Genomic DNA, 27873 nt, shown 5'->3' with positions numbered 1-27873 from the left:
TAAATATATTACCATCTAGTATCAGATATAAATATTAAACACTTTTTAAAGATAAGCCTAGAAGCAAAGACATATATACATGTAATAGATTCGACTTGTGTACATTTGCTACTGATTTTGATCGTGCCCCTAGTTTTGGATGTACGAGGCTTAATATTGAAACCGGGAGACACCACAACATTCCTAAATCTGAAAGATTATGTACATATTGTAATCTAAACAATATCGAAGATATGTATCATTTCGCCTTTATATGTCCATCCTTAAAATATATTCGAAAACAATACACACTAAATAATTATGTCATTCGGTCGTCAAACAATATATTGGCCTTTTCGCAACCTCAAATTATTAAGATTTCACATTGGTTATATTTCAAATATGCCTTCAATACCAGAAATGAAACATGATTCTACTTGTACAATTATCCTGTACTGCAGTGTATACACTGCATATATTTGGGCCTATGGCATACATGATACATTAAACATTTGAAAATATGGAATTGCATCGAACATCATTTTTGTCATCGTGCGTCAAATTTTGAAATGTCCTCCAAATGTCTACCATTAAACTTTCTTGAAAATTTACAGGGATCTTGAATGTTGTAATCTTGAACAATCTTGACGCGCTTTAAAATCTTGGTAGAAAGACCATGCTCGATTGTACCTCAAAAGTTGTGAAATGTAAACATCAAAGGCTAGAGCTTATGGAATATTGCTCGAGAAAAAGCTTAGGGTAAGTCATCCCCCTTAATCATACGGTGTCGAAGAGGGTGTTTTGTAACTCTGAGTCTTTATTCCAAGATGATGCGGTCTCACTGGTCTCCTTTATTTCTAGTTCAGGTGGGTACATCAGTGTAGTGAAGTAAATTGGCTTTTTGATGGATATTGAATGATCATCGATATACCTGAAGCTTATTACTTCTTGGCCAAATTACTTTCTCTTTGTCAATCCGATTAGACATCTAATTCATATGCATAAACAAAAAGATCAACAAGAAGGGGGGGGGGGGGGGGGGGGGGGGGGGGGGACAATTCAAGCCCAGAGAGATGCCTACATTTTGCCTAAATGCTTACACGAACGCTCACAACTCGACTTTGGGCCAATCCGTGACCACCATGCATCCAAAACAAAAACCTTTTTTATTATTGACGTGATTGTTGATGGGGAATGTCAGTCTTTTCATGAGCAATTGAGCAACATTTGTTAATGACATGACACGAAATGCTGTACATTTGTCAATGCTGCAATACATACAGCTTGTTCTCTGACAGGAAGAGCCATACAATTGTGGGGGAACCATGACACTTTGTTGTTTCAGGAAGCCCTGAGTTTATACAGTGTGACAGTGCTATGTAGCCACATCCCTCGTAAGATCCTCAGAAGAAATTCACAATCATATATGAATCCAACAAGTACCAACATGAATTTATATACATTTAAACAGACACAGTTATAGTTTGTCCTGTATAGCTGAATTAAACAGGCTACTCACATGCATGCACGCACAAAATTATCTATTTTTTCCGGAATTGATATGATTATATATGTTTGGTCTAGACTCGATTATCTACAGACCGCCATCATATAGCTTGACTATTGTTGAATGCGGCGTTTAACAACAAACAGACACAATCATGTTATTTACAGAGTTAAAACTCGAGCAGAGCTCATACCATGTGTGTCAAACTAATAATAATTTAAATGTTTGATTCTATTATGGCGTATTTATGGGTAAATTATGGTTTGATTATAATGTGATTGTGATCGTTAAAGCTTCTAACGGCTAAACGCGTCAACAAAATATTTATTTATCAGAACACGTAAATCAACTAGCACCATCAACACGTTTCCCGGATTTACCACCTATGTACTGTTACACTGCCGCTGGTATCCTTCACGCATTAGCGCTGTGTCGCACTTGGACAACAGACAGCCAGATCTCCAGGCGTGAAACGAGACTACAGATGGGCTATATATGATACGTCCCTCCAATCAATAAGAGTTGAGCCGTAACTTTGGGACGTGCATCAGTTGAATAAGGTGAGTCGGCCGCATGCGTTAACGTTTCATTCGACTCGATATAAATAATATTACCACAATTTACCATCGAATTGTAACTACATGAACTTATAGTATTTGAAAAAACTTAAAGACCTGTGAAGCTCCGGGTTAGAATAGGTCTTCAGCAACCCATGCTGGTCTCAAGAGGCGACAAACGGGATCGGACGGTCAGGCTCGCTGACTTGGTTGATGCATGTCATCGTATCCCAATAGCGTGAGACCCGTGAAGATCCGGGGTAGAATAGGTCTTCAGCAACCCATGCTTTCCGTATAAAGCGACTATGCTTGTCGTAAGAGGCGACTAACGGGATCGGACGGTCAGGTTGATGCATGTCATCGTATCCTAATTGCGTGGATCAATGCTCATGATGTCAATCACTGGATTGTCTGGTCCAGACTCGATTATATACAGACCGCCGTCATACAGCAGGAATATTGCTGAGTGCGGCGTTAAACAACAAACAAACAAACATAGAGACTAAACGTCTTTAATTAAAGCCTTTAGTATTTGAAAATTCATACTTAATTTCCTTTGATGCTTTTCTAATGTTGAGGGGTTTGACAGGTTTTATGAGTCGTCATCGAATAAAATCCTTCGCATGGTTACATGTAAACACTTCGCAAATGGTCGCGAACGCATGGTATCTCTACTCTTTCACTGATTCATAAACACAGCCTTATGTTATATTCCGAATCGAAAAATTGATTCTTTGGGTTTTGTTTGTGATTATGGAAAGGATTTTGTCGCTTTTAATTATTTCGCAATTCTTCATCGACAATCCTGTACCTCGCTGTGTTCTGTGCCACTGCTTAATGTCTCAGCGCTTGTGAACTGAAGAGCCCCACAGTTGCCGTGTTCTGACGGCGGTGTTCTCGTTGCGCCAGTGCATGTGAACTCAAGAGTCACGTTTAGCGGTGTTCTCGTTGCGCCAGTGCATGTGAACTCAAGGGTCACGCGTAGTGTTGTCCTGATTGCGCAAGTGCATGTGAACTCAAGGGTCACGCGTAGTGGTGTTCTCGCTGCACAAGTGCATGTGAACTCAAGAGTCACGCGTTGTGGTGTTCTGGTTTCCCCTGAGTATATGAACTAAAGGGGGTGCTGAAATTTTATTAATAAAAAGTAAAGTATCCCTGTAAATTCTTGAAAAACATAATTATGCTTCGGGCCTTTGAACAAAAATGGAATTGCCTGCCACAAAAATTTCATTCTGCAAGGTGTTCTTAAAAAAGTATTCAGGCGCGTTTTTTAAATGAAAAAGATACCTGGTTTTGCAGATGAAGCTGAAAAATATCTTATCTCGATACAAAATCCCAGGGCCTTCCCCAGCATAACACGCGGTGATATAACTGGAATACTGTTAAAAACGGCGTAAACCCCAACTCACTCGATCACTCCTCAGCATATCAGATAGTCGGAGCCTCATCGGTTTCATGGTGATGATACAGGCCTACGGACTGTGTCACCTTGGCCTTTTCACCTTCACCTTCAAAGGGGTGTTTCTCTTTTTTGACAACATCCAGCATCAACTCACCTAATCCATACCTCACGGCTCTTTCTCTTCCCGGGACTTCCCGTGTTTAAACCCCGGTCCTTATTACGGAAAATATTTTATCCGAACTGTAGGCCTCAGGACTCCATTTCAGAAGCCTACGCTTTCTTAATTGGGCTACGCTTAATAATACAGGGGGCGACCTTTGCAGAAGAAAAGTTGTTTTAACTTAGAAATAATAATACATGGATCTTAGATTTGAACAGGAATTAACTTCATGGAATGCAAACATAAACTTGCACTTATTGTTGAATGTACATCGAGATTTGCCATGTGTAGTGCATCGCCATGTATTGACTTTCCAAGGGGGTAATGTATCAATTTAAGGAAGATCACTCCAAAATAAGTATCCGGATACAGGTCAATGGGCCTATATACGGAAATATATATTCCGTTTTTAAGCCCACTAGCATAATTCCGCGTTGGTCTAAATACGGGAAGCTCCCGTACTGGTTGGGCGTAATAAGTTCACATTATATAAAACATCGTTGTCTATTCGTTTGTCCAGATGAAGACACTGGTTCTGCTGTTAGCTTTTGTTCTGTTGCTGAGCTTAGTGAGCGGCACTAGAACCGGTAACGGGTACTGGGGACACACGCCCTGCTGGGGACGGAGACGACGGGGAACCTGTATGAGGCGCGGGGTATGGAAGCGCGGCACCCCCATTCGGATTCGAATCCCCTCTGGCAGGGATGTGGGTAGGTGAATTATTATTTTATCATTATAATTATATTTTACAGTTTAAGATAAACATATGCAGCAAAGAGGGTTTGGGTGATCCTGGCAGCCAGACTGGTTAGGTTCATCAATTAAGCGCTGCCTAGTCGAACCCACCTTGAACTTTTCGGAGAATGTGAAGACTCCCCAAAACTGCATTACCCTGGTTATCAGAAGGGCTGCATTCCTGCCAAACTCTTCCAACAATTCCTCCCAGCTTTCTCGTCCTTAACGTTTTCTGGTCGCATATAATTCAGGTCCCCACGGGAATCCCGCAGTTGCCACCAATGTTAGATCGAAATATGGTCCAGATAGCACAACGATGATATCTTGAGACAAAGTTAGTTATTTTGTCACATATTTGATAACAAAACATGTACGTGCGCACACAGCAGCACTCGCAACCAGACAAACGTCTAACCTTTCGTCTAACGTCTAACATTATTCCCCCAGCAACCTATCTCGCGTCACATATACTGTCACATAGAACATTATTACCAGTTGTGTGTTACCCAGGCAACATCGATCTCGTTATATTAATGAACTAACTGTTAACATTTAACTGGAATTTCTCAACATCACGTTCATAGAAGGGCGGAACAAGTCCACTCTCCATGGCAAAATCAAACGATCCATAACATGTTGAGATACTGTGTGAGAGATCATTGTGTTGGTCTAATTTCTTTATCAGCTTTAATTCTCATTATTTTCTTTTTTGTATCTCAACTTCAATGTTTTTAAGTCGAATTTCGTTCTCTTCCCATTTTCTGCTTCCATTTTTCTTAGCCAAGTTTAAAATTTCCATAGCCATTTTTGCTCTGAAACTCTTATTTCTTCCAAGCCCAAACAGTTTATTCTTCAAGCAAAGCGGAAGCATTATGATCCAAAATTTCTTCCTCATCCAGGTATGTTTTTTAACTTTAACCGGACATTGGCCTTAATTCAACCTGACTTGGTGTCAAATTTGTAATATTTGTCTAATTCGGCCATTTCAGACTTTTTGAGCACAGAGACTTGTTCCGTCGAGGATGGCTAACAAACTCCTTTACACTAAACACCGTATTGATTGTTGGCTTCACACGATATTAGACAATGAAATGTTTATTCAACAATTTGACTTTTGAATATGTACTAAGTTTCGATCCCGGGCGAGCTCCCAATTTCTGTTACGTGTCGATTCCCAAATTGAAACAATTAGTTAACCCAGAAATCTGTATGTAAAAGAATTTAATGTGAAACAAACAAACGACCAACAAATGATATACAATCAATAATTACAAAGGCAGTGTGCAATGGTGTGGTAGTACAATGTTCAATGGCAGCATCAAATACAAAACAATGAGACCCGTAAATAGTGAGTAAGTGAGTGAGTGAGTATGGTTTTACGCCGCTTTTAGCAATATTCCAGCAATATCACGGCGGGGGAGACCAGAAATGGGCTTCACACATTGTACCCATGTCGGGAATCGAAACCGGGTCTTCGGCGTGATGAGCGAACGCTTTAATCACTAGGCTACCCGACCGCCCAGACCCGTAAACATCCGGTTTAGAATAGGTCTTCAGCAGCCCACGCTTGTTGTTAGAGACGACCTACGGGATTGTGAAACCAGGCTCGCTGACTTGGTTGATGCATGTCATCGTATCCCAACTGCGTGGGTCGATGCTCATGATGTCAATCACTGGATTGTCTGGTCCAGACTCAATTATTTACAGACCGCCGTCATATAGCTGGAATATTTCTTAGTGCGGCGTTAGGCAACAAACAATCTATACAAAACAATGATGGAAGTCGTTACAGCTAATGGTACAGTGGCCAAGCTTCAGAGATAGTCCTTGGCTGGATATCCAGGATGAAAACAGTGACCTTCACGCATCCGCTGATCTTAATGTAAAATAGGATAAGACAGGCACGCGCCCACTCCACTTATATAGTCTAACTACCTACCAGCACTTTCCACACAGTGGTGGACCAGTGTCACCAGAACATCACAAAATAGTCCACATGTTTCGTTGACGCTTAACATCCACCCATGCTATTCCGGAATTTTACAAATTCAAGCATCTAAATATAATAACATCTGTCATTATTTTGCCTTGTCAATGTGGAACTTGTGGGATAACTGAATGTCTGCTTATTATCATTTTCGTTTTTCTCATCTCCATGTTCATCTACAGAGGAAGCGAGCGGGAGAAAATGCGAAAAAATGAAAGTAACAAAAATGCCATTTTTTAGAACATTCTGATTGGCTGTATGATATACAAGATATGTGAACAAATCGTTAATAGTTTGATCGTTATTCTGTTATATTTAACGTATATCTCTTTCTGTATCGGTGTTTGGGGGCCTGAAAGACCCGATTCGCCATGGTGAAAAGAGCAAATAAATATGCAGAGTTTACTTTCCACTTCTCGGATGGTTTTTTAATTGAACCCGACCTTTTTATTATATTATGATGACGGGATGATATGTATATATTCCACCGAGTCAATGGATGGATGTGCAAAATACTGTTTCTTTTGTTTTCGGCAGCAAATGTGGAATCAGCGGGAGACGATTACAAAATGAATTGCCCCGAAGGAAATCGTTGACAAGCATAGCATTCCGACTTTAAGTTCAGGCGAAATTGACAGATTCTTGTTTGACACTCAAAGATGGACTGGTCGCCAACCAGTTCTAGTCCTCGCAAGTTAAGGTCATATACTTCAAAATGACACAGTCAGTAACTCAAAGTCTATGCTTAATATGAGTCTGTGATTGTTCACATAAATTGGGGAAACAGATTCCAGCTTCTCATGTGCACAGTACGAATTGAAAAACTACAGAATGTGAAGAAAGTATACACTTGAAAAATCACACTTTTCTCTTCTCAGTACTATATTCTGGAGTTTGCTTTTACACCGCTTTTAGCAATATTCCAGCAATTTTAGCAATATTCAACCATAAATGGGCTTCACACATTGTACCCATGTCGGGATTCGAACCCGGGTCTTCGGCGTGACGAGCGAACGCTCGAACCACTAGGCCCCCTACTGTGAAAGCGCGATCCCCATATTCCTTTCAGTGTTGGGAGATACTCTTTGGCAAGATGCGTGTAACATCGGTTCTGATACTCGTATCCAATATATTACCAAAGACTAACCATTTTTCTTTCAAATGTTACATTTTCAGTGCACCATCAAACAGGGGCGCATACTTTTTTTGCCCGGCAGTTTAACGTGACACATTACACAATAGAAGAAAATGTTGGAAATGTATTTTTTAAGAAACAATCAATGAAATTATCATGTATGTGGGGTAAGTACTGCTTAAGTGTTACAAAAATGTTTAGATTGAGGCTCGAAAGGTGGCGCGATAGTGAATCGATAGTGGATCGAAAGTGCCGAAAAAGAACTGCGATCCTCTCAAATTGTAATACTGCGATGGCACAGAGGTATCTCGAATATGTCCCAATAAATCTCGCGTTAAACTTCAATGGTGACACTAAAATGCTGTGATAGTCTCGCATTAGTGGCAGGAAAAAAGGTGAAGTTACCTTGTGTATACTGTTTACTCTATAGTCCATCATTGGCGTTTCTTGACTATCGAGGATAGATTTGTACACAGGTCGAATGCTAATTATATACTTACACTTTACACATCAGACGTATATACAGCATGGATATCGGTTTTGTATAATTGACTGTTTTGCTATTTATAGATCTTGGAGAAAGGGACACAAATGACGTGGATTCAGACTTTGAATGTACGTATCAAGTTCAAGTTCCTAAAAACATAAATCATGTATTTATCATTTCTTCATTTTTATAATTTTCTTCACTCGTTAGCCTTTTTCACCCTATGGGATATGTTCCGGCAGATACTCCAGGCTGATTATTCTCTGGCGTTGACGTTTTATGTTGAAAATAATTTCCACGACCAAAAACAGCAGTCAATGTCTCGAAGTTAACAGAACACAAAGTCATTATCGGCCATGCATGTTATAATCACATAACACTGTATCTAATACATTAAATTTTATAAAGTGCAAACGAAATATTTTTGTTTTCCAGTTGATGACGAATGAGACCACCAGGGAACAATACTTCCACGCTGTCACATTTAACAATTAAAAGTTGGACACTTCTGCCTTTGTATTAATGATTTCAGCTTCAGCTACCGTATCTCTTTACATCTCCAAGCAGTTAAAACTGATATTCTACTGACATGCCCCTATCATCGTGTAAGACTGCCTTGAGTAATACACTAAAAGAAGGTCTTTTTCTGACTCGAGGACATGTGTCTGGCCCACTGGCCCACGCGTCTAAGACGTCGCAAATCGCTGTGCAGAGTTGCATCTCTAATGTGAGCAAGAAATCGGGTTGGTTCGAACTTCGGATTCGCCATAATTATGTTTTTTCGTTTATCGTTTTTGCATACATCTTCGGATCCGGCTTTTTTCCCGTAATTTCTGTATGTTTGATTGTAACACGCCCTGCGACCAGCAACGTCTGGTCAAGACAGAAACGGCTCCGAGGTCCGCTTTTGTACATAATTTGTGAATTTAACTCTGAGTGGTTGGGAAATCATAATAAAAACTTGCCTTGCCTTCCCATGTTTAAAAACACAAATGATGAGAAATTAGAATGATACAAGTGGTCTTGTACAGGGACTTTGACGTACGGTGAATGGTAACGGAAGATTACAATTGGAGTGAGTTGGTCTTAACGCCGCTTTGAACGGTATTCCAGTCATATCACGGCTTGTCAGCTTACTGTGGGAGGATTGGCATAGATGTAAACAACGGCAGTTCAAGCTTGTGGTCAAAGGTTAGAAGGGGCATGACAGAAACCATTTATTACTCAAACGAGTAACAATATAAGGCAAATCGTTAGTCGCTTGAGACATCCTATTCCATCATTCTGCCAACGACACAGTCGTGTATATAGAGGATATGTGCACAACCCTAACCCTAACCAACATAAATATATAGAGATGTGAAATATCTCTCTTTTCCCCCGTCATGAGATGAGAGAAACATGATATTTCACGAGACACATGGAATATCCTATTTATTATGTAGTTTTTGTGTAGTTGTCTACCGGAAAATTAAATTATTTCATTACAAATGTAAAACCTTGAAACGTAAATTCTCCCTACCTAACACAGAGGGACTGTTCACCACCCCTTGTATTTGCGACTTAAAAAATAGTTTCGTGTTTGCAAAATTAAATATAAACAAAGGTATCAAGAAATATTTCGGGTCACGAAAAGTCTTTTCCAGGCATTTAGATATGATTATATACGTGTCAGCTTACTATGAGAGGGTTGGCATAGATGTAAATAACGGCGGTTCAAGCTTGTGGTCAAAGGTCAGTTGGGGTCTTACACTTGTTCATAGTTACATGTCCCCTTGATGTTCCATTCAGTTCAGTTATAATTCAGTTCTTGATCATGCCTGGTGTCCTAAACATTCAAGTGTTAGGAACAGAAAAGATCATCCATCTGAAGATTTCCAAGCAACATGATAAGGGTTCACGTAACTTCAAATTATGACATTCATTTGGGCCAAACAGAGCCCATATTATTCCCCCGTTATATCTGTGTATAAAGGCGAGGAATGTTTTAATATTTCACTGATATAACACAGACATACAGAGTGGCATGGTGACATTTCCAATCATAGAGTCTTGAAATTCACCACCTCCCGGAACAACAGCTGTCAGTACAGAACAGGATATGTAGGTGGTAGGCAATCTGCTGGGGTGTGAGTGACAGCTATTTTTATACGCAGTGATAGAAAATGTGTAGCTCTGTGTCAGTGCATCGGGGACAGTCCACGAACATCATCAATGTGGCTATTGTTTCTACGTTTGTTTTGTGTTTTTGTTTAACGCCGAACTCAGCAATATTCCAGCTATATGACGGCGGTCTGTAAATGATCGAGACTGGGCAAGACAATCCAGTGATTGACATCATGAGCATCGATCCACGTTATTGGGATCAATGACATGCATCAACCAAGTCAGCGAGCCTGACCACCCGATCCCGTTTGACGCCTCTTACGACAAGCATAGTCGCCTTTTAGGTAAGCATGGGTTGCAGAAGACCTATTCTACCCCGGATCACGGGTCGAGTACTGTTTCTTAGTATGATTAATGTTTCAATACAAATGGACACCGTGTATTCGAATGTCTTTACAATCCGGAGTCTACTTCGATTACAGATAGGCTTAGATATACAGATTATAAAACACCAAGTACAAGTTTAATACGCTTGTGCAGATTTGGGATTCTAGATTTTGAAAGCTACAGTTCCAAAACCAGACATGTTTTTAAATAAAACTGTAAGCCTGAATACTATTTTAAATGAAAACAACATTGCAACAATGCAATATTTGTGGCAGAGAGTTTGTTTTATTGAACAGTCTGAAGCATTTTTTTCAAAACGTTTCTGGGACAAATATCTTTTCGATAAAGTCCCTACTATTGTTAAAGCTATTTTCATCTTCCACTATTGTTAAAATCTTTGATTCACACGAAGCACAGCTTGTTGATAAGCACGGCGGAATTACGAGGGAAATTGACGTGCCTTGTATGTATATAGTTTCTAAAGGTTTTTTAATGATAATTTATCCGTTTCAAAACAACATAGTTATTAATTATTAACAGCCATCAAACCTATAGGTGTTTTCGGATTATTAGAAAAGTTGTTGAAGGAAAATGACGTATTCCAGTTGTTTTAGAGTGCCGCAATATTACCAATTTTGCCAATCTCATATTTGAGTTTATGCAACGACGAACGGCAATCGATTGCTCAGGGATCATTCATTTAGCGCGTATTGTTGTTTTCATTCAGCAGTATTCCACCCATATCACTACAGTCTGTAAGTAATCGAATTTGGACCAGACAGACCATGACCACTCACATGATCATTCTTTCGACCAGCATAGGTTACTGGGGACGTTTATTAGCCTGGAATCCCGAAGGGGTTCCTTCAGGTTGCATTGGCCTTTACTAAGTCGCGTGCACGGTTTAACATGTAATAATTTAACACTTTCTTATCAGTTTGCGGCACAAGAAAAATAGTATGTAGTTTGTTTTTTTATTGATTATGTTATTATCATTGACCCTTTGCTGTTTATTTTCGTGAACGTTTATTGATTCAGATGAAAATTGTATTTGTAAATTGTAAAAGAATTTGTTTCACTCTGATGCTTGATGTTATGGTCAATTCCAACAGCACCTTGACGTGGATAGAGAACTTGGTGACCTATTCCGTCCCGGGTCTCAAGTGGTCGGTATTTGACAAATCAACCAGATTTCCGGCCCTCAACTTGGCGTTATTTGACAAACCATACAGATTCCCGGGCCTCAACTTAGCGGTATTTGACAAACCATACAGATTCCCGGGCCTCAACTTAGCGGTATTTGACAAACCATACAGATTCCCGGGCCTCAACTTAGCGGTATTTGACAAATCATACAGATTCCCAGACCTCAACTTGGCGGTATTTGTCAAATCATACGAATTCCTAGGCCTCAAATGTGCGGTATTTGACAAACCATACAGATTCCCAGGCCTCAACTGGGCGGTATTTGACAAATCATACAAATATCACGCAACAAAAAAAACTCAATTCTCATATAATTTTCAATTTCTAATTTTTCTTATCAAGACTAAACTACACACTACCCTTTCGATAAAGGCAATTTCCTTTTTTTGTGGAAATTAACTGTAGTTTTTTTATATATTTCAGCTTAAAGTGTCGTCTTCAGATAGGTTCAATGCAGGTATGACCCAGTGTAACATTTGTCGAATACATCAGCGTATGTTATTGCTGTCCTGATGGCCTTCATTACAAATACACCGCGATATAACTGGAATACGGTTAAAAGCAGAGTTAAACCTCATTACAAATACATATTACAAAATGGAGCGATTGAGTTGTGTTTAACGCTGTGTTGAAAAATATTTCAGTCATAAACTAGCTTGTTGGCTTATTGGAGGAGATCAGGATAAGTGCTGTGGAGTACATCGTCGAGTTCCTGATGTTTACAAAAAATGCAATGATATAACAACGTGAAAGTATGTGCGTGTGTCTGGCTCTGTGTACTGGTACGGACTTATGGCGGTATTATAGTACAAGGCCACGGAGATATCATGCCACATTTCAAGAAGACACCACACTCAGACACATTATACTCCTTGTGTTATCATCTTATTGCCGAGCGCCAGGCAGGGTAACAACAAGTAGCACATTTAACGTCCTCTTCGAATGACACGGCCAGAGCATCGAAACACTGACCTTCAGCTCTCAGGGCAGATGCTTTATCAGCTACACCATGAAGGACACTACTCCGCGCAGAGAAACGTAAGGCATCAGAGTAGAGTTCAAAGAGCGTTATACAACACTTGCTAGTTGTTTGATCAGGGTAACAACATTCTTGACCTCAGTAAAGTTTTCAAAAAATTGTATAGTAGACATGTGGAGAATATTTCCAAATTTCACGCGTCAGTGACAAAAATCATGCTAAAAGTAAATCCCTTTTTTTTATTTGTACCACATGGTTCCGGGTTTTTTCTTGTGTGTCGTCGGTGGAGCACGATACGCTTTTCGCGCACACTCGGTGTCATCACTATTTCAGGAATGATTCATAAACTCACAGAAAGGACATAGTCGCAATCATATTATCGACTTAGCTTTCAGCAGAGAATTCTTTTATGAGTATGGAAAGAGTTAAGTCGCATCTCTTTGAGCCGTATGACGACGAAAGGAACAACGGTGGACTCATGTGGGGAATCGAACCCTATATCACAAAACAACGCTTCCATCACTGTGTACGTACGAAAAAGGCCATACACGTTTCCATTCTCGCATGTGTTAGCCAAACTGGACATCTATACAAACAAAGCTTGTTATTACATAGTTACGTCCATAGTCATTTCGCTCACAATGTACCGACCAATGTTTATATATGGCTACGGTTCCTATTAGTTTCTTATCTTTATTTGTTTTGTTTTTGTAGAAACTTTCATGAATAAATTGTTGCAGATATTAAAGGATACATGTATTTGATATTGGAATTCAGTGACGGATAATTCATCAAAACCTAGATATTGCAGAACTTACAAACAATTGTTTGAACCCGAGCGTTAACTACAATCTAAAACTGTTAAACGCTATCGTCATATTACACTACATTTTAGATGGCATTTGGGATTGCAAAGAAATGACAGAATCTGTCAATTATGAAATAATGGTGAATAGAAGATGAATTTCACGTTTTGCTCATATGTGTTAGACTGTTATCTATCAGTGTAGAATGGATTAATAATGTTTACAACCCTTAATGTAAAAATTACTCTTAATGTAAAAAAATACAAAATAACTTTGAAAAAAATCTTTGGAAATGTGTTCAATTCTGAACATACATATTGTGAATGTAAGATTTGGAACTGACTATCAAATCGTTCACTGTACATTTATTGGGCATTTAGTGAGTGAGTAAGTTGGGTTTAACGCCGCTTTTAACAGTATTCCAGTTATATCGCGGCGTGTCAGCTTAATGTGGGAGGAAAGCCCTATATATAGTCTCACTGGTCTCCTTTATTTTTAGTTCAGGTTGGTAATCAGTGGAAAGGATATGGCTATTTGGTGGTTATTGAACTTCTATAACAAAAAAATCCGATTCATATGCATAAATAAACATATCCGACATGAAGTAAGAAAGACACAAACCATGTATACACACATCAAACTTTTTATTGATGAAATTGCCAAGTAATGTGAAAACAATGTGCAGGTGCATTATTAATCTTCCAGTGCGTCCACTGCAACAAAAGAGGTTAATGTTTGTTTAACACCCTCAGACGGTTTCATAATTATGTAACGATTTATTTGCGTTAATATGAACAAAATATCCTTTGATTTGATTTACTGGAGGGAAGATGTTTATGTACTTAACTACCTGATGAGATGACGGTGCATTCTTTAAACCGCCGAATACTTTCTTGAAAGCATTTAGCATTGTGACTGACTGGCATGTAGTTGGTCTGGAAATTGGCAACGACTACTTTCTAATTTGTAAAGTTCAAATACATATCCTGGTGTACGATTTACTTGTTTTAAAATGTTAGTGTTCTTTTCACATATCATGGTCAAATTGAAGTCCATTTTTAATTCCAATTGGCGATGGACTACAGAAAATTAAGGGTAGGCCATTGCAAATCTGCCATTATTTTATCACTCGAACATCGAAAACGCATTAGTTTTTATTAGTTTTCTACAATAAAATATGCATAAATACTATTTTATTTTTGTTAGCGTTATCAAAATCAGTTATCCTATTCCTACAACTGCTGGTATAACGACAAGGTTGCAGTCAGTAAAATTAACCTCGTCATAACTAAGTAATCCTTGTACTCCAATTTTTTAACGACTAGAACTGACTGCAGTGAGACTGGGAAAGAAAGTTCTTATGACAAAGGAAGGTTGACAATGTCCAACTACCAAAGGTCATGTAGATATTACTCGTGGTTCCAAACATGTATTACGTCGCCTGTGTCTACCTGTGATCGAGTCAGAATTGAATATCAAGGATTTGGACAAATAACTGGGATAACAGATCAATTAAGAAATCATTCTTGGTCCATTGAATGATCGTATTGATCGCGAAGGACGACTTGAACGGCTCATCGATACCATCAATAATCAAATTCCTTGTGGACTAATTTTATCAGACTGAGTGAGTGAGTTGTCTACTCCAGTACTCAAGTTGTACAACGGCGTGTCAGCTTAATGTGGGAGGAAAACCCAACGTGATGCAGGTCTTAGACGTTTAGAAACCTAGAGTAAGGTATGGTGCTGACAAACCTAGAAACATAATCGGGGAGAACCGGGATTAGAACCCACAATCATAGGTTTCTGGCGTGCCCAAAGGACGCAACTCTCCACAGCTCCTAAGACGACTGGGCCCCCATTTTATTAGATGAGTAGATTACTTACTTTGATCCATTAGATCTCGAGCATCACGCTGGATGTTGCTCAATTCGGCCTTGTCTGCGTCTGTGGAAATCAAGTTGATGACGTAAAAGTATGTTGAATGTTTCAAGCATATTAATACAACAAGAAGCAAAATCCTATCCATCATGATGAGCATATTTTACGATTCAAACATGAGCATGTGTTAATGAATCACTATCAAATGGTTATGATGCCAGGTGCTCGCGAAAAGGTGAGCGTATCCTGCCCCATTGATCGCCTCCGACACAAACGCCTGCAAAGGCAAGTCATTTGTTCACCTACAAAAACATAATTACTTTTGGTATTTGGTACAAGTCACGATAGGGAATTACATCGGACTGATAAGTCATATTCGGAAATGTCTCCGGATGTCTATTGGGAAATATTCTAAAAGCTTTAAGAAGGCCTTGAATGTTGTCAACCTTTGGACAAGAGGAGTAGGAGGAGCGTGCCCCATTGTACTGTTAAATAGTTTTGTGGGCAGTTATTTGTGTAACCCTGAATAATTTTGATGATATATATATTTAACAGATGAGGCGGTTTCACGTATCACCTTCATTTCTAGTTCATGTGGGTAGATCAGTCCAAGGGAATTGGTTATTTGACCATTATTGATCGTTATCAGATCATCTGAAATTTAATTAAAACTTCTTAGCCATAAATCCTTTTTTTTTAGTTTCGAGAAGACATTCTGACTTGTATGCATACAGAAAAAAATCAGCAAGGAGGGGAGCTGAATTGGTGCTCTACTTCTTGCCTAAATGCCCTTTTTTTCTCTATAAACGTCTGATAACATTTGCTTTCCTGTATATCTTGATACGTGTTTTTGTAATTTTTTTACTGGTTTGTTAAATAATGTTTGTACTGGCTTGTTAATTAACGACATATAATACAATTATAGCTTGTCTGACATTAAAAATAGAAACGTACATTACAGACTAATACAATTGGAGGTCCGATTCAAAATCTCCGAAACAGTTGAATGAGTATTGTTTCACAGGGATGTTATCTATAGGATTTCTACACACCCCCCCGCGCCACACAGTTCTGCCACACAGTTCTCCGCAGGCGGTATATGCCAGTCAATAGGGTACGGACACTTATTCTGTTCAAATTTAATATGAACGTGCTGATCCTCACGTTGGGCACCAACTGAGCGGACATAACTTTTCCGAGATAACCACAGATGCTACCCCCGTCATCAAGGATGGCATCTGTAGGATGACGCCGGTTTTGATTTAAAAAAGAGAAAGACTAAACTTTGTATCTTACCAGTGAGTTGGTCAACTTCAACCAGTTCATTGATGTCTCTGGTGGCCAACGTCTCTATCATTTCCTCCTCCGTCAGGTCTTCATGTAGAGCGCGTATAGCTCGACCTGAAATATGAACGTCAACATAAATTATGGAAGAAGTGAGTGAATTGGATTTAATGCAGCTTTGGAAAGTAATAAAGTTATGTCAACCCGCGTAGTGTGAGGAACCGTTTGTTGTATAGGGTTACCACGAATTCAGACGCTAGACGGCTTGGCAATACGTGGCAATACATGTTCAAATAATGACAAGGTACATCTGTGTACCATTCTTGTTTTCCAAAGAAAAGGGCAATTTGGGCATTATAGTAATCAGATTTCACGTAAGTAGAAGTAAGTAAGCCGAGATGGTACACACTTGAAAACTAAATAGAATGGGAACTGTAATGACGTGCCATGGATGATAGAATATAGGATAATAAGTAGCACTGCGTTTGGAAACAGATCTTGCCAAAACATGCATGTCTGTCACATTCTATTTCAGCTGAAATGAGCGTTTGCAGTAAACGTTGATGTATTTCTACAAAGTTAAGAAAACATTTCCTTTGTCCTTTGTCTAGGGAACTGTCTGCTAACATATAGGGTCCATAGAATCTTCAGACGTACCAATTAAATGTATGACTTATAAAGAGAGTGTGTTCAGCCGAATTAGTCATATTCCAGCAATATTACGTCATGCAGCTACCAGGAATGGACTTTACAAAATGTACACATGCGGGTTATCGAACCAGCGTCATGAGCAAACGGTTTCTCCTCCTAGGAGAGACTATACCAACGGGAATAGAGAACTAGATATACCTAACACTGAAAGCAACATAACCCATGTCTTCAAAACACAGAGTTGAATTATTTACTTCAGTCGGGGTGGCGACAAAGAGATACTAATGACTGACAGCCTGATAGATATTTTAATGTACAGGTTTCTGTCAATAACTCAAGGAGGTTAGTTTTCTTTGTTCGTGTCGTGTGGCTCCGTCGCTGAAATGTAACAACCAGCCTACCGTTTTTGTTTCTCCATCTGTTGAACTTGTTTACAACTTTCTTCACACCACCATAACCCTTTTGTGCGACTCTTCTAAACCATTCCCATGCGCTGGTTTCTGAGGGAAGGGCGGCCAAGACAACAAACATCAGCAGCAGAGCAACAGCCTTCATCTGCAACAAATTATTTCAAAATATGTACCGACTATGACCCAGGTAGAAGTACTTTTCTATGTGTACTAGCTACCGTGGTGAATCAATCAGGGATAGTTAAGTATTACCAGTCACAATAGCATAGGCATTGGTTCTCAATCTTTGATTCGAGCGATTATATACAAGTTTTCGTTGTACAGTAAAGTACGGTTATAACGAACTCAAAGGGACTACTAATTTTAGTTCGTTATAACCGAAGTTCGTTATAAGCATATATACAGCATAACTAGAGCAAATAGTCGGGACCAAAAAGTAAGTTCGTTATATCCGTCAGTTCGTTATAAGCGTGTTCGTTATAACCGTAGTTTACTGTATATTACATTTACTAATTGATTTGAAAATTGATGTTTGAAATTTTAAAAAAACCGTATTGTTTTCCAAATTGGAAACACAACAAACAGGAACACAGACGCAAATTTCAAACTAGATTCCAATCAATAAGGTGTCTCTTAACAGGTAACATAAATTATTACCTTATCTTTTTACATAATGTCGGAGTGGACAGCTTTTCCCAATGAATGGAAATGACAGTGAATGCGTAAGGCCTCTGTCGTGGATACTGACAATCATATACATTTATATTATAATGATAGCGCTATTTTTAGGGCATTATCATTTGCAGAAGCCCGCTGTTTTCCATTATCTGCCCGACGAAGAGTAATGCGTTACCGTTATTATAGCTAAAATGGATAGAATTTATTATCAAATAAACATAAGCAACAATATCGGTTTTGAAACATTTACTGCAATCAACACACAACGAATGTGTTGGTTGAAGAAGAGAACAAAAACATGAATGACTGTCACTATAATTCAATAACAGGAATGTTTACTTCTAGTTTAGTTTCATTTAGGCCTAATAACGTGTCGAATACCTTATGCATATAAGAGTGAGTGTGTAAGTGAATTTGGGTTGAAAGCCAGTTTGAATAGTATTCCATTGATATCATGTTATATGTATGCGGGAGAAAAGCCCAAAGACAGACTGTACCACTTCGGCGAAGCCCACGAGCATGGGAATGGTGATGACAAACCTAGAAACATATCGGGGCAAACCGGGTCTCGAACCAACGGTCATGACCAACGGCTTTTGGTGTATCCAACTCTGGGCCCGTGCGCCCTATATATAAAAGAAGCGAAATCTCCATAGCGCCAGGAATGTTTGAACGGACGGGTTTTTTTGTGAAGGATACGCTACCACCATATTCCGTAGCTCATTCACAGCTTCCTGGAGAATATGCGATATCCCATAGCTCCATACAATCTAATTTGACAAGAGAATAGTAATGAAAATTGTTTGAAAACAATCAAATTCGCTATTCCGATTCAGTCAGAAACCATTAGTAAACGTTAGCCAATGGTTATACATGTACTACTCTTACAATGGATACCTGCACATTACAATGGATACACTGCGGCCATGGTCCTTCTGACGTCATCTTTATATCATCAACCCACATATGTATCAAGTTCGTAGACAAATATTAGTTTGGTACATGTGGTAAAATCTGCGTTGCATATCAGTATCAACAGAAAAGCTAAAATTAATCATACTCTCTGGAACTGCAATTTGGCCAATCTCATTAAAATCAGATCTTAGTTCTCGCTACCGCTTAACAAAAGCCTGAGGACATCCCATTACGGGTCACGTCAGACTGACCTTGCGCGAACTTTGACCGACCAATGGAATGACCAATCAGAAAGCAGCTTTCTCGTGCTTTACGGCACTAATTTCAAATTGGCGACTACGCTTCGAAACATATTTTGACAAATTCTCGATTACAAATTTGAAACCTAAACAAAAGAACATTCTGGAATGGCTAATAGATGGTCTACATTGTTAAAGATTTCGAGGTTGTATGATACGAAATCACATTCCGACTGCCACTTTCATGATCTGGTAAGCGATGCTCTGATTGGTCGGATGTAAGGCCGTTCTGACGTGACCCCTAATGGGATGTCTTCAGATCTTTGTTTAGCTGTAGCGGGAACTAAGGTATTATTTTAATGAGATTTGCAATTTGGCTTGAGCCTAGCCAGTTAATTTTGTTTCTGCACATACCTTCACAGACCTAGAAAAAGTAAAGACAAGTCATTAAATTATGGATTGGATGTGAAAGAGCCAACATACCTTGCTAGGGTGAATCGATGGCTGTCCCAGAAATGAACTGATTTCTGAAATGTTATGCCTTCTATATATTCATGCAGGCCTAGGGTGAGAAGAACTCTTGCAGCCATCGTTCGTACCCTTGGCCAGTGGAACATATTTTCTAACACCTTAACCCGAAACATAAAGTAGAACTTACCACGTTTTGCTGCCAAAGGGCATTTTAGACATGGCCATGTTAAATCCGATGTAGTGCTTGTAATAAAGTGTCATGCCACAAGCAGGGTACATGTATAAACTAGTGTCCAAAAGAAACGATAGAAACTTATTTTCAAAATTGTTTTTACTAAGTGAATTGTCTAGTATGAAAACATGCCAATTCGTATTGCACATCCCAAACACAGAGTAGTCGATAAAAAATACCGGGAACACGTGATCACTTCCGGGAAAAAACGTAAATTTCGTGAAAGTGACATTTCCCTCTCTAGCATGTTCTGCACGTGCATAAGAACTGTATAAAACGGCTGATCAGACACGTTGATATCACAGCAACAAAAAGAACACAAGATATGCCACGTTTGACAGCCATCGAGAGAGAGAGAGCCGTTGGAATGGTCCAACAAGAAGCGTCACACGTCGACGTCGCCAGAAGGTTGGGCTGCGTACGCATCACTATCACCAGGTTGATGCATCGGTTACGTCAGACAGGTCAGACGTCAGACAGGCCCAGGAGTGGAAGACCACGAGTAACCATGCCCCGTGAAGATCGTTACATCCGGGTATTATACCTGAGGAACCGCACCGTAACAGCGACGTCCACGGCGGCTACAGCACTGGGACACAGGATCAGTCGACAGACCGTCTACAGGAGACTACGGCAGTATGGTATCCGGCCACGTCATCCCTACCGCGGACCGCTCCTGACGCCTCGACACCGGAACAACAGACTGATCTGGGCCAGGCGAGTTCGACGTTGGCAACGGCGGGACTGGGCACGTGTTATATTCTCTGATGAGATCAGATTCCTCATCTTCAGAAACGATGGACGGCAGCTTGTATACCGACGATTTGGTGAACGTTTGGCGCCTAACTGTATCCAACAGGTCCGGCCGTTTGAAGGTGGAGGGTTAATGGTTTGGGGTGGCATATGTGGTGACGTCAAAACGATGCTTGTCGTAATTCGTGGAAACCTGAATGCACAGCGTTATCTTGATGACATCCTACGGCCTGTTGTGGTGCCCGTTATTCAGCAACGGCCTCGTGGACTCCTTTTCCAACATGACAATGCAAGGCCACACACAGCAAGATTCACACAGAACTTCCTTGCCAACGCCAACGTACAGGTTTTGCCATGGCCCGCATTTTCACCGGACATGAATTCCATCGAGCACTTATGGGACCACCTCGATCGGCAAATCCGACGTCGCCGTGTGCCTCCAGTCAACGTCCAGGACTTGGAACGATGTCTCCTCGAGGAATGGCAACGCATCACTCCCAACGTCATCAGACGTTTGACGTCATCAGTCCGTAGGCGTGTTCTGGCATGTATTGATGCTCACGGTGGACATACCCGCTACTGACTTGACTTTGAGACGTGTGGTGTGACATTTCCCGTTGTTTCTGTGATCAGTGCTCAAACGAAATGTTCATTTTTCGACCCCACCCATCTTTAAAGGCTTGTCATATTGGTTGTACAGATTTTATTGAAATGAAATTTTTGTACAGATGTTGTGAAAGGATTTCTCAAAAGCATAACACCAATCCTAAACTTCTGCATTGTTTAGTTTTTCTTTTATGTCGTTGCAAACAGGTGGTATAGTTTCTTTTGGACACTAGTTTAGTTGCATTAATCAGAGCTATTAGAGAAATCGGTTAACCATGAGCTATCCAATCAAACACAAGGTCAACGAGTATGCATCACCTTGTTCAATGTTCTGGTCAGAGAGTAACACAAGCCGTTACTTCAACTGTTTTGGAGCCTGGTTCAATAATTTGCTCGTCAGGCCGAATGCCCGGGTTCGCGATATTACTGGAATATTGCCAACTGTGGCGTTAAGCCATATTCACTCAATGGAGTTGATCCCCAATCATATAAAGTTGAAAGAGGCGATTTGATAGATCTGGTGGTCAAGCTCGTTGACGTAGATGATGGCATGTAAATGAACTCTGATTTGCCTAGCCCTAACCCTAACCACCATAAAACCATAACTGATTTGCCTGTTCTTCGAATATTAATTTAGTTCGCAGGAATAATGCGGCGTTAAGTAATTCAATTAGTCTATTTTGAGTTAGTAAGTTTCAAACACCGCCTTCTCATACAGTATTTCACTCGTTAGTTTATCACGGACCTATCACTTGTGTGACAAAATGACAAAGTATAGTTGAACAGCCAAAGGGAAACGACCCACACACATAATATGAACATGTAAGTATAGCTTCATTTGACCTGATTTTATTCACAAAAGCTTGGATCGTACACTGAGCATATCCCTATGTTATAATGGACCTGTAATAAGTAACGTTCGTGGGCGTAAAAGCTATCACAGCCTGCCAGCCACGAACAGTTTCCCAAAATACATGTGGGCAAGCTATCAAACAATCTCACTACCAACAGAATTTTTTCTACAAGACAGAAACGTTTATTAATAATACGCTCGCTCGCAAAGGCAATAACAAGTAAAATGGAACCTCATTGATCCAAACGGTATCGGTTTTCAGACAATTTCTCCGGATGAACAAATATCCGGTTTAATGAATCTTAGTTAAACCAATAAGCCACTTTGAAGTGGTTTAAAAAATATTCGTTCTGACAGAGTGTTTTCGGATTAACGGCGCCAAAACTAGGGCGGGGTCACTGAATGGTCCTACCAGCATGTGATATGTATTTAGTAATGAAAAATCTATATTCAACTGAAATTATATTATTAACGTAAGTATAAATTTATGCCGAACCTATTTTCAGTCTGCATCAGGGACATGAATGGCAAGCAACTGACCCTTCGGCAGATTTAACTAATGACATCATTGCTGGTATTATTGTAACGGACCATAGGCCTTTGAAATGCGTCAAGAGAGGAAAGTGGCTAACCTCTATCAAGGACAAGGAGAGCGGAAGGTCCGGGTATCGAATACCAAAAGACGTTAAAAGATGGTACGTTTGTCTGACGCTCGGAATTAATGGGGATACAACAAGGACTGGTAGGCTCGGAGTCACTATACTGTGTCTGAGGGTATTCATGTTGAACTGCGGCATGGTATCTCAGTTGGCCTGCAATATAAAATTGGCATAAGTCTGGACTAGTACAAGCAGCCACACACACACACACACACACGCACACACACACACACACACACACACACACACACACACACACAACACCCCAGGCAACAGTAAAAAGATCACGAGTGTGACGGGATTGGCACTCAAGTGTAACATTCCATTATGAGGTAGTCACGTTCAGTCTAATACAGGATGCACATCATGATACATCAACTAAGTACATTGTCACAGGTGCCTTTAATGTGGTTTTCTATTGTTATAAGCTTACTCCCCTACAGGCAGGTAGGTCTTTTATGGTGTGTTCCATTTTAGCTATAGATATTTTTATTCGGTATTTAAGGTCACATGGCCCATTGTACAGTTGACATTTCGGTTTCATTTGTTTAGTCACGTGATATACATGATATATAAAAACTATCTGCCAGAGAATATATGTTTCAACAATATGGCTAATGAACGTATAACAGCAGAGTTGTTGGATTTTATAAGAATGATCAGAAACATCTTGTTTGTATGCCTATTGTTAAACATCGGAATATATTTTTTCTAAGATGTTCATACTTATCACATACTAATAAAACATGAAATTCATCCTCAATTTCTCCTAATTGGCAGTTTTTACAGATACCCATTTCAACGTCCCTTTTTTCACATTTACGTCTAAAATTTCCGCTTAAATTGTGTAATGACACTCTGAATTTGCATAATGACCAAACAAGCGATGTATTATGTAACATACTTATTTACTTCTCTGGTTCTATAGCAGACTTGATATCCTTATACTGGCTAAAGAAACGAGAAGAGGATATACTATCATGTCAGTTTTGACTATACATATCCTGTATACTTTGTTCAAAAGAGTATAAGAACAAATTTGTATCCCCTTCATCTTGGGATATCCACACAAATGAATAGCCACATGAAAATAAAAAATACCTGACATTGGACGCCCAATTCGTTTTGCCTTTGTCATCGATAGGATGTAAGGATATCTTTTCGGCTCTATCCTCAGAAATTTTAAGCAATATTATGTCTTTCGAAGTTTACTTAATACATGAATGGGATAACGTCCTGTTTTACCTAAGATAGCTTTGTTGGAAGCATATGTTCCAACCACTGAAAAGCGCTTAAAGTAGGAAGCGTGTACTTTTTCAATAGCGTCATTATGTTTTGCGCCCCATATTTCTACTCTACAGAACAAGATTGGTGCGATTTTGCCGTCAATTATAGTATAAGCTGTAGAAAAGGATACATGTATATTTTGCTTGAAAAAAATTATAGATAGGTATAATTGCTTTTGATGCTTTTGATGCTAGTTGTTTGCACGCAACTGACCATGATAGTTTAGATGATAGTCTCAAGCCTAAATGTTTATAAGTAACATTTTTAAGGCGATATTACTATATGTCCATTTTTCATTTTTGGCAATGATATCTCCATTTCTAAAAACAATTACATTTGTTTTTGACAAATTAACTTCCAATCCCCATCTATATCGAGTGTACTTACAGTAAAGCTTATGTCCCTTTATTTTTTATTGTTTCCATTTTCGCTTCCATCAGTATATAAGGGGCGGTCGGGTAGCCTTGTGGCTAAAACGTTTGCTCGTCACACCGAAGACCCGGGTTCTATTCCCGACATGGGTACAATGTGTGAAGCCCATTTCTGGTGTCCCCCACTGTGATATTGCTGGAATATTGCTAAAAGCGGCGTAAAACCATACTCACTCACTCCATCAGTATATAACCTAATAAAGAATCATATACAAACTATGTTATTATTGATTATCTTTTTAAAAGCAACGTATACAATTTCTTTGTTTGTGTACATAAAACACTATTAATACGATCTCCGCATGTTCCACTGTGGCCGGTGTTATTATACTAATTTATGAACAGTTGTATTGTATAGTGATTATCTGAGAATCTTGGTCCATTATTAATGTTATCCTGATCATTTTTGTAGAAATAAATTGCACAATACCGAATACTCATTACGCTTCAAGTCTCTTCATGTATATGCAATACTATACATCATTTATAAAATGCCTGCAAAGAATATTATTGTTTCGTCCCTTCCTGCAGCTCTGATCTGATATTACGGGTAGCCCAGGCCACGGGTGAGGAGGTGAGGGCCAAGTTTAATGACTACATGAGGAAAGGACAATATGGCGACCACAAGGGTATCAGCTGTTTCAGTCAAGTCATCAACATCGCGAGATACGCCAGGTGGGGCAGGAATCAGGTGAGAGATTCCAGGTGGGCAGTTATCAGGTAACCTCATATGGGCCAGCCTTGGCCTTTTTCTTGTGAAATGCTATGCACGTTCGAGGGCGTGATTAATAGTTTATTTATTTTATTCGTTTAAAGCTAGATGAATGACGTACACCTTGTTACACCTGATACGACCTTATAGCACATGTGAACAATTTCAGTCCACGCCGACAACAAATACCCTTTCACATGTGGATAAACATGCAGTTTGTGATAGCACATAAAGGCAAAGAACTTCAGAAATCATTTATCGTTAATAGGGTTTCGCACACAATGCATTTTGATTTAATATTTAAAGTGAGTATCGTACAGGAAGCCGAGGTACCGTACGTCCCCCTGATCCCCACCGAGGTGGCCTAGCTTTGGTTACTGGTGGCCTATAGCCCGTGTTTTAAACTGTATCAATTCTATTGTTATGCCCAAATACATAGATAGATAGATATTCTTTATTTCCTCCAGATATTGGAGATACGTATCATATATGATATTATGTATAATTACAGAGCTGTACAGTAGTACAATTTAACAATATTATGAGAAATGATAACTTCAAAATGCATGACAATCAAGCATTCTTATAACTGTTTTGTAACAGATATAGCAATTTCCTACAGTATCTTGACACAATTACCATAAGGTCACTCCATAGACTTTGAGATAAAGAGCTAACACAATCAGGCATACCGCCAAGTAGTACAGACATGATTATATCATCGTCCTCACTAGATAGTCTTGCAAATGTAGAGACCTCTATCACATCACACATGATTTCAAATAGTTCATTTCTGTCATTCATATTCAATGTACAATACAAAAAGACATGCTTAATAATCATGAGTTACAATTCTACATCGACATTCCCTAGATTGTATATTTAGGCATCCCAGCCGTACAAGATGAGACAGGTTTGGGAACTGTTCAGACGTTCAATTGCAAGCAGCCAGAGTCTGTGTTCTGTATCATTACGTAGCGAAACATATCTATTTAAGTTAAGTCTAGATAGCAACTTAGAGCATACAGCTTCCTGGTCTGCAAAAATGATCCTTTCCTTAACAATATCAGACCATGCCTTTTTACTTGGGAAGCTACATTTAATTAGAAAATATTCTATTTCCGCATAGAGATTGTATTTTTTGAAAGTCTAAACATGTTATATACAGGTGACAAAGCACATCGTTTTCTGAAGTTGTCCAACGCTATTTCGTATCTAGTAATGAGTAATGAACACCTTTTTAAAAACATAGCTGTACCTGGACCGGCATAGTTTTCCAAGTAGTAACAGTGACTGTTTGTCAATAAAGGATTGGAGAGATATCTAGCCCATGTTGTCCACAGCAACAGTACCTGAGGTACATTTTGGAAGGCCCTGTATTTTTCTAATGAAATAACGTTGAATAACTTCCAGCATATCTATTCTTTGAGGGTTAATAGTCCCCAGACATTACAACCATAGAGCCCGCATGGGAGTATCACTCGTTCCCAGATCCTTTTTGCTGGGATTGGATTCATGCCTCCAATCTTTAGTCCAGTGTCATTATTAATATTGATTAACATTTTTAACTTTTCACAAGCTAATTGTGTTCGTTCTAAGGAAGACTTATCAGAGCTAATCCTGACACCTGCATATATTATAGATTGCTGAAGTGGAACACACATACTGCCCAAGTACAGTGATTGAGAGCAGGTAAATTTACGCTGCAAATCAAATATTAGAACAGCGCTTTTCGTAACATTGTACTTAAGCTGCAATTTATATGCATACTGATTTACAACATTGAGAAGATCTTGAAGGCCTGTTGGTGAGCTACTAAAGAGTGTTGTATCATCTGCCAAGAGCTGGCCTGGAGTATGTGCCCACGGCAGATTTATGGCTAACATATATATAATGTAAAGCGCCAAGCAGATATAACTCTGCCTTGACCAACTCCTTGGCGTATATGAAACAAGTTTGATTTATAGCCTGCAAAGCTGACATAGGAGTAGATGGACATATAAGAGCTACGTTGTATTCGCCATGTTTTACCCGTGATACCTAGGTCATAAAGTTTTAGAAAAAGTCCATCTAGCCATACCCTGACTGTCGAAGGCTTTTTCATTATCTAGAAATGCACAGTAATATGCTATTGCTTCTAATAGCGTGAGGGCCGCAGTATCTGCACCTGCATTCTTGCGAAAGCCAAATTGGAGAAGATGTGGGCAATTACATTTTTTAGTTCCCCAGGATTCGATTCTGTTGAGTATTAGCCTTTACAATTTTTTTACCAAAAGCAGATGTCATAGTTATTCCCCTGTAATTAGCAGGAGTTAATATTATTTTGCCTTCATGACTCACTCGTGTATGTATGAACTCGTTTTCGCCGCTTTATGTCT

The 27873-nt window shown here is 39.4% G+C and overlaps 1 protein-coding gene and 1 long non-coding RNA gene across 2 annotated transcripts; one reads left to right on the top strand and one right to left on the bottom strand.

Annotated features, from left to right (window-relative positions):
* Positions 1 to 1957: 1957 nt before the first annotated feature.
* LOC139475831 (uncharacterized) lies at positions 1958 to 8458 on the top strand. The gene is made up of 4 exons (XR_011654026.1): positions 1958 to 2046; positions 4126 to 4315; positions 8033 to 8077; positions 8385 to 8458. It is a non-coding gene; the product is annotated as an uncharacterized lncRNA (long non-coding RNA).
* Positions 8459 to 14126: 5668 nt separating this feature from the next.
* LOC139475960 (uncharacterized) lies at positions 14127 to 17804 on the bottom strand. Its single transcript, XM_071259179.1, has 4 exons — positions 17651 to 17804; positions 16611 to 16715; positions 15321 to 15380; positions 14127 to 14146 (listed from the first exon to the last, which is right to left on the bottom strand). Exons 1-4 carry the CDS (start codon positions 17802 to 17804, stop codon positions 14127 to 14129), a joined length of 339 nt encoding a protein of 112 aa, XP_071115280.1.
* Positions 17805 to 27873: the final 10069 nt, after the last annotated feature.

Source organism: Haliotis cracherodii, unplaced genomic scaffold (genome assembly GCF_022045235.1).
Source record: "Haliotis cracherodii isolate W230 unplaced genomic scaffold, xgHalCrac1.p SCAF_3, whole genome shotgun sequence".
NCBI classification, from domain to species: Eukaryota; Metazoa; Mollusca; class Gastropoda; order Lepetellida; family Haliotidae; genus Haliotis; species Haliotis cracherodii.
Note: the sequence above shows the minus strand (reverse complement) of the source record. Positions and strands in the feature narration are given on the sequence as shown.

Coding starts and splice junctions, on each gene's coding strand:
- LOC139475960 (XM_071259179.1), bottom strand. CDS start 17,804: ATGAAGGCTGTTGCTCTGCTGCTGATGTTTGTTGTCTTGGCCGCCCTT. Junction 15,381..16,610: donor TGAAGTTGACCAACTCACTG/GTAAGATACAAA, acceptor TGATTTCCACAG/ACGCAGACAAGGCCGAATTG. Junction 14,147..15,320: donor TCGAGATCTAATGGATCAAA/GTAAGTAATCTA, acceptor CTTTTGTTGCAG/TGGACGCACTGGAAGATTAA.